Here is an 8,019-nt window from a genome sequence, read left to right as displayed (position 1 = left end):
CCTCCGGAACCGGAGGGAGCTCCACCCGTTCCCTTTGGGCTATATGGAAGATGTCCGCCTTCCGGGCCTGCACCTTTTTATCTCCGGCATGGGATTTTATGAACGCATCCGCAAGCATTTCAAAAGAAGTGATTGAATGCTCGGGCAGCTGGTCGTACCGGGTCAATGCTCCTTTCGATAGGGTTTCCCCAAAATTTTCAACAAAACGGACTCAATTTCATCCTTTTCGATGTCATTGCCTTTTATGGCACAGCTGTACAAAGTCACGTGCTCCTGTGGGTCCGTTGTACCATTGTATTTCTGGATATCCGGCATCTTGAACCTCTTCGGGATCAACTTCGGAGGGAAAGGCCTTTGAATGTACCTCTTCGAATCCGGCCCTTTTAGAATCGGCAGAGCTCCCGGGATCTGATCCACCCGAGAGTTATACATTTCCACCCTATTCTCTATTGAATCTACCCGCTTTGCCAAGGTCTCAAGCATCTTCAGAACTTCGGTGGATGAACCGGCTCCCGATCCATTACTCTCGACTCTCCGTGTTTCATCCCTCCTTGGTTCGGTGACCCTTTGTGACCTTTCTAGAGATGCCTTATCATTTTTGCTCTGCAACTGAGCTATTGCAATTCCCTATTCGGCTATGGCGGTCCCCTGTTCCTGCAACACTTCAAAAATTAAACGTAAGTTAATCTCATCCGGAGTATCCGGTGCTTTCTGGCCCTGAGCCTGAGATAAAGTAATTGAGGCACTACAAGAAAGTAGAGATACGACGACATTATATAAATGTCGTATTACGCTTCTTAAATGTCACAAATTCATTTCCCGACATTTAATTTACATTTGTGTCAAATGTCGTATATTTCAGTGTCGGAAATTTTTCGACATTTAGGCAAATGTCGGTAAGAAATTTACGACATTTATTTACGACATTTTGGAAACGTCACTTAAAATTGCCGACATTTAAACTAATGTTGGTAAAACTTTTGCGACATTTATTTATAACCTTTATAAAATGTCGCATTGGTATTTTTGACATTTTTGTTAAATGTCAATAAAAAATTTACGACATTTATTTTTAACCTTTATTAAATGTCGCTTTGCTATTTTTGACATTTTTGTGAAATTGTCAACAAAACATTTACGACATTTATTTTCAATCTTTGTTAAATGTCGCTTTGCTATTATGTAAAATTTCCGACATTTAGACTAATGTCGATATCAAATATTCAAAAGTATTAATAATAATTCACTGTTCAGTTTTCATCATAAATAAAATATTTATATCAAACAATCATAAAGATCAACCTTTATACACAATGTAACAAAATATTATGAAATAGTAAAAGTCAATCAATTGTATTTCAAAGGACATAGCAGAGAAAGGTCTCCTTGCAAGTTAGACGCTGTCAAATCAAAGGACTTGTTGTTCTATCTCAAATAAAACAAATTCTAACTAAAACATAAAAGCTAAAGTGATTTCAACATGAAACTACGCCAAACTTTCTCTTTAATTCCCTAAACTTCTAGAATAAATTCTGCAACAAGACAAAATGGAATTCATCTTTCCACAATTCGAGCATCACTTGCCAATAATTGGTATCACACACTCTTCAAAAGTGCTGCAAAAGAATCAGTCAGAAAAATAGAATTAAAAGCATGTAATAAATGGAAAAAATTTAAAAGTGTTTTACATGTTTTTCCAAACTTACCCACTTCTTTTTTTGTGTGTCAACTCCATTATTTGTGGTGTTCTTGATTAAGTTAACCTGCGAAGAAATATTCTTTGGCAAATCAGAAAACACCATCCAGAAATAGACCCATCAATTTTTAAATAGCTAACAAACAAGTGCACGTCATCTTTTATTAAAAACTAATGAGAATTAATCATATGTAATTATAGTTTATAGTCGTAACATGGCCAGCTTGTCTCAATTAAATTTAAATATAAAGAAAAATAGTACTAGTAGATTGCTAAGAGTAGCTTGACAGGTTCCATAATAGGATAGCTTAGCAAGTGCAGCAATAAATCGTCAAGTTTCATATACTTCAGAAACCATATGACATTCGTCAGAGTTTCAGTTGCGCCAAGTTTCACGCAAGATGGGGTGGTTACCTCACAATTCTCAAGGGTGGGTGTAGTTGTTGAATGTGAACACAAGGAGTTGTGATGTAATATAAACAGACATTGGAATTGAAAAACTATCAGAAGCTAAATTTGAAGTAGAACTAGATCTCTTCAAACATCTTGGGCAGAGAAGGTAGAAACCATCCTTGACTTTAAAAGGAGTACAAGGAAAAAGGAAATACACTGAGAACTAGCAGGTAATTAGCTTGCTGTAACTGACACTTTGTTTCTTCAATTTATCAGACAAAATCTATATATTCAAGCATGAAGTTGAAAATCATAAATTGAGAGTAAAGAAATCTAAAGCAAAGATCTAAAAGTGGTTGTTCAAGATCATATCTATCAGAAACTCATAACCAGTTGCTAACCTCAAAGCCTCATTCGTACAACACGAACATATTGGTAGGAGAGAACATGACAACAAAAAGGGTAAAAAGAACACATAACCCAACTAAAAAAGGCAGAACATCATAAAGAACAGCAAACAAAGATCTTACATAGAACACCCCAACTCAAAGAGTCAACAGAGAATTAGAAGAGCACAACACATATTCTGCTTTAAACACGAGATGACAACACCTGGAAAATCACATTCGAAACTTCAATGTTTACTAATTACAATACGTGCAAACGCACCTTTTTTGTTGGAACAACTGATACAGGAGATAATGATTGTTGGCGGTCTTCAACTGAGTTATGGGAAAGCTATCACAAAGAGGAAGATTAGTATAATTAAAAGGAAAAATAAATGGCAAAGTTAATTTAAAGAGGAAAAAAATGTGTACCGAGCACAAAATTGTTTACCTCTTCATTACTGATTGATTTATTGTTTGAGCCATTCATAAAACCGATACTCTGTACGTATGCTTGCATCTCAGCCTTCACTTTTTCCTTCACCTTTTCATCCATTCTTTCATCCATTTTTGCTTCCATATTTTGTTTTGCTTCAGCCAAATTTTTATCCATATCAATTTGGATTGCTACGGTAGCTTTTTGAACTTCTATCTCAACCCTTGCATCAAAATCTCGTTGCTCCAACTGTGATCGTTTATATACTGGGCCATAAACTAAACTTGGAGCTGCTCCTTTTCCTAGAGTTCGAACAATCCCATGAGTGTCTGGTCCCATTACTTGTGAATATATATCATTGCGAGCACTTCCAGGGACATTTAACTCGGGATACACCTTAGCAAGATCATCCATTTGTTTCTTTTTGAAAGAAAGGTAAATTGACGGAAAGTTAATAGAATCTTATAATGGAGTTAAAGTACCTTAGTATTTATAAAGAATAAGAATTTACCATAACTTCACCGGCTATGTCATTTACTGGTTGTTTATTCTCTCTAGTGTGAGTTTTTTTCCACACCTCAATACGAGTTGGCTTTACACCAGTATTCTCTTTTGTCATCTTATGAGTAAGAGATTATCGTAAAATATGCAAGGAATCAAGAATTAATACATAAATTGCAGAAAATAGATAGTGATTATGTCATACATCATCTATAATTTGAGCAAGACTTTTTCTTCCTGATGTGTGTGGCATAGTCAACTTTTTTCGACTTTCTTTGTTTCTCTCGCTCTTTTCCTAGAAAAGATAAACACAATAATATATGAGATAATAGTCAAGGAGCAGCAGAAAATGATTATTGATATTAATGGAATACCTTTGCTTCTTTTGAACTCCAATAATGAACTAATGAACGCCACTGATCTTCTGCAACCCTCTTTGGACGATGAGCTAAGCGCTCAATATCAGTATTATACGGGTCATAGCCATTACTTTTTGCTTCATGCTTCCACTCTTTCCATTTAGATCCAACTGACATCATCAAAATGCGTCTCATATCATCAGTTGCATAAGTATTTTCCTACATATATATATATATATATATATATATATATATATATATATATATATATATATATATATATATATATATATATATATATATATATATATATATATATATATATATATATATAACACACAACTCATTTATACAAGAAAAATATATAAAAATAAAAACATCTTAGTATGTAGGTTTTGCTTATATTAAAAACCTTAATGTCACTCCATATTATATCCTTGTACATATCAGGAACAAGCCTCCAATCTCTATGATTCAATGGCGCTAAAATGCCATTTCGTGCTATCACACCAAGTTTTGAATGTAATCTAGCTGCTTCTGGACCAATAACTTGTCCACGATCATTCAATTCAACATGTAAATTGTCACCATCTTTTCCCCATCCTGAGTGCATCATAGTAGGACCCCTAGGCCGCTTAGATTGTTCTTCACTCTCCCTATAATCTGCAAATAATCAAAGATAAAAAGAAGGGGAATTAATTATTTATAAAAATCAGTTATCTAACTACTTTATACTATAGAGGAAGAAAAGATTATCACAAAAGTATAATACCTGGAAGATTTTCTATATCATGTGAATCATTTCTAGACAAATTACCAGATTGGATAGGTTGTCTTTCATTTCGTGGCCAATTTTGAGGTGGTTCAGGCATTGCCCCACTTTCCACTTGTTGTCCTTGTTGCTCCGAGGAATTAGATAAAAGCCTGTCTTGACTAGAATTTCTCTGTCTTTTTCTTGCCATTTCAACGATGCTTCTCAAAAACTATGAATCCTGCCAAATTGAAAATATTTTCTACTATCTAAAAGTTCAAAATAATATATAACTATCAGGTCAAATAATAAGACATGCAGGCACACATACAAATTCAGACGTAATCAGCTGAAAACAGAGCAAAACTATACAAATTATCGGAAAAAAAAAGTTATTTTGGGAAAAGGATTGGTTGTAGCTATTTTAAAACTGAAAGTTATTATAAAACTGAAAATCATTATAAAATAAGCTATTTTGCAGCATCAAAATTTTTAGTTTTCCATTAAAGAAATGCCTTTCTCCAAATCAAAAAACCACCAATTTCTTGTTTCTTGTATAATTTAAACCATTGTAAAGAAGAAGAATAAACAATCTTGGAAGGATGATATGGATCGTATACTATCATTTTAAGTAGAATCTGAGGCAACACTGACTTTCATTGCAATTTTCTTAGGCATACCACCGAATCACTATCATGGATAATTTATAGTATTAAACAAGAATATTAATAGAGAAGTTAAAGAATCACAAGCAATATATCTACCAGTAAAGAGTTCAGTCCCTTAGATACTGGAGAATTTTTAGTACACTCAAGAGACTAGATTAAAAAAAAGGGGGAAACATTTCAGACATTCTAATGATAAACGTAGACCAAAAAGAAAAGCTTTACATACTTCTTTGAATCATTAAAATATGTACAATTCAGGTCTTTAACATTGAAGGCAAATTTTCAGACAAATTAGTGCTTTGTTTTAGACAAGATTATGAAATGGTCTCTAGTGATTTCATATTGTCAGTCACATTCAGACATGATCAGCCTAATATTCCGAGAGGACCACCATCTAATAACTCTTAAAATTGCAGTGTATTATCTGATCTCTCCTAATCGCAAAGTTGATATTAACAGCTGAGTATTTTCAAAAGAAGCATAAAGCTCTTAACAACCATGAAGAAAAAAGCCCCACCCACCTCCTTTTTTCTCTTTATTTCCCCTATATATAACCCCCGGCCAATTAAGGGTGGGGAAGTGGCAATGCTCCAATTAAACTCCTAAGATAGGAGAATAAGGAGGCAACAATATAAAAACTAGTCATCAGAGAAACCATGCCTCAACATCCAGCAATTGTTAACAAGATAATATGCAGCATCTTCCACAGTTTCGACAAATTTTGATTAAGGGATACAACATTTTATTTTCTGCTATGTTTCAAATTGTCAATAGCTCGCCTACTGGTACTTATCAGTTCTTCACTTTCCATAATATTGATTAGCTCGCCTTGACTACTACTTATTCAGATCACCAAATAACTGAAAGTTATTATAAAATTCTTTATGAAGGTCTTTGGTTCATTAGAGGATATCTCTTAACTATTTTGAAATGGGATCCAAGGTTTATAGCACCCGAAGTCATACTCACTTGCAATGTAATCAGGATTCATCCTGCAAGATCTACCTAAAGTTTCTATGACCTCAAAATTCTGAAGAACATTGGTAACAAAGTAAGTAACCTTTTAAGAATTCATAACTGCACCAACAATGTCATTAGAGGTAAATATGCTTGAATATATGTTTAAGTTCTTTTAGAGTCACCTCTTCCATTTTTTTTTATTGGTAAGCATCGACAATACCTAGATTATGATATCAAATTTTATGCATCTCTTGTATAAGAATTGGTCAAAGAAGAGCACATATACCATCTAGTTAGACTACAAACAAATATGAAGAGACGATATGAAAGAAAAAACTTTTAAGATACTTTCAGAACACAAAAAAACTATTATTTTAAATACTACAATAACAAAGAATTAGATCTCAATATGATTAAACAAAACAGAGGATAGATAAGAACCTGCAAACACCTCAAAAAAGTCTTGAACACTATGTGAATGTTCTTCCAATAGCGCTCGCTTCCTTTCCCCGTCTTCTTCAAACTGCAAATCGATGAAAAACTGTTAACTGATACTATAAATAGAATGTGCGAAGGAGATTCAAATGAAATTACACAATGTGTGAACGCAATATAAGTACTTCAACAACTCTATATTTCGTTCCAACGCACAAATCTCTGTAACAATCAGCAGTAATCTCTGTATAATTAGTTCAGATTATTTTAAAATTAGTAAAGATCTAAATTAGAAGAATAGATTCGCCTCAAACACGGCCAAAAGTTTTTTCCAAGCTTTGAAAAAATACCAAGTATTAAAATTGCCAATATTCGGAATTGAAAGGAGGGAACCCTAAAATTTTACCTCCAATTTTCTTTGCCTCAAGGGCAGCCAAAAAGGAATTGAAAGGAGGAAGCCCTAAAATCTTAAGCAAAAAAGAAGTAAAAGGAGGGAAACCCAACAAAATCTTACCACCAATTTATTTTTTCTTCCATATATGTCGCTCCATATCTGAAATTCTCCATATTTTTCGGTAGCACAATGTATTAGTGGGCGGACTCAACCAATTTTAACCAAAATGTGACTGATTTTTGAGAAAAGACTGAGCCAAAATGGGAAGTTTTGTTAACTCTTGAAATGGGTCTTCATATGAAATGGGTCTTTGTATGTTTGCTGAATAGGAGTTCTTTTTGTTTTTTAAGGAGTATGATGTGGCACTTTCACATCCTAAGTTTAATTCCTTTTTTTAGAAAATTACTTTTACAAGACTTATTGGATGACTTACATATATATATTTATCTTAAATATATTATTTTTATCACATATTTTAGTTCCAACTATTTAGTTGAATATACAACTAATATTATATGTATTCACTAATTTTGAGTTCTCGTGGTAATTAAATAAGAATGGTTAAACAATTAAAGACATGTATAGAAATCTCTAATATTAGTTGTAAATGGGGGTGCGTAGATACCTATTTCCATACCAAAATTGAAAAAATTATATCGCGGTTTTGATATTATGGTATTTGATACGGTATTTGGTATACAATTAAATTTTTTTGGCATTCGGTATGGTATTTGATATTTATAAAGAAAATACTAAAATAACGAATACCATACCGAAGTATAGTTACATATAATGTTCATAAAATTAGTATTATTATACTAACAAATATATAAACTAGTACGATTACAAAACTAAAATTGTTCAAATGTTGAAACTTTGCCTACTCTATCTTGATTGAAGTATCTTTTCGTGTAATCGATTTACGTAATAAGGGAATTACTTGTATTTTCTTTTGAATATTTTTACATGTGTGAGTTGTTATAGTACGATATAATTGAGACGTTTCTTAAATAGCAGAACGTCATAATTCTCTAGGATAT

The 8,019-nt window shown here is 33.0% G+C and overlaps 1 protein-coding gene across 4 annotated transcripts; it reads right to left on the bottom strand.

The window, feature by feature from the left end:
* Positions 1-1,368: 1,368 nt before the first annotated feature.
* On the bottom strand, positions 1,369-7,276 carry LOC132603631 (uncharacterized). Of its 4 annotated transcripts, none has more exons than XM_060316766.1 (11): positions 6,992-7,276; positions 6,592-6,673; positions 4,544-4,763; positions 4,184-4,434; positions 3,787-3,990; positions 3,618-3,707; positions 3,423-3,530; positions 2,927-3,331; positions 2,759-2,827; positions 1,711-1,763; positions 1,369-1,616 (listed from the first exon to the last, which is right to left on the bottom strand). In XM_060316766.1, exons 3-11 carry the CDS (start codon positions 4,731-4,733, stop codon positions 1,577-1,579), a joined length of 1,410 nt encoding a protein of 469 aa, XP_060172749.1. In that variant the 5' UTR covers positions 4,734-4,763; positions 6,592-6,673; positions 6,992-7,276; the 3' UTR covers positions 1,369-1,576. The 4 variants fall into 4 exon arrangements, with proteins under 4 accessions (XP_060172749.1, XP_060172751.1, XP_060172748.1 ...); XM_060316768.1 differs by having other exon boundaries at positions 1,707-1,763; positions 7,100-7,276; XM_060316765.1 differs by having other exon boundaries at positions 7,100-7,276.
* Positions 7,277-8,019: the final 743 nt, after the last annotated feature.

Source organism: Lycium barbarum, chromosome 7, assembly GCF_019175385.1.
Source record: "Lycium barbarum isolate Lr01 chromosome 7, ASM1917538v2, whole genome shotgun sequence".
Taxonomy (NCBI): domain Eukaryota; kingdom Viridiplantae; phylum Streptophyta; class Magnoliopsida; order Solanales; family Solanaceae; genus Lycium; species Lycium barbarum.
This window is presented reverse-complemented; position numbering and strand designations above follow the sequence as displayed.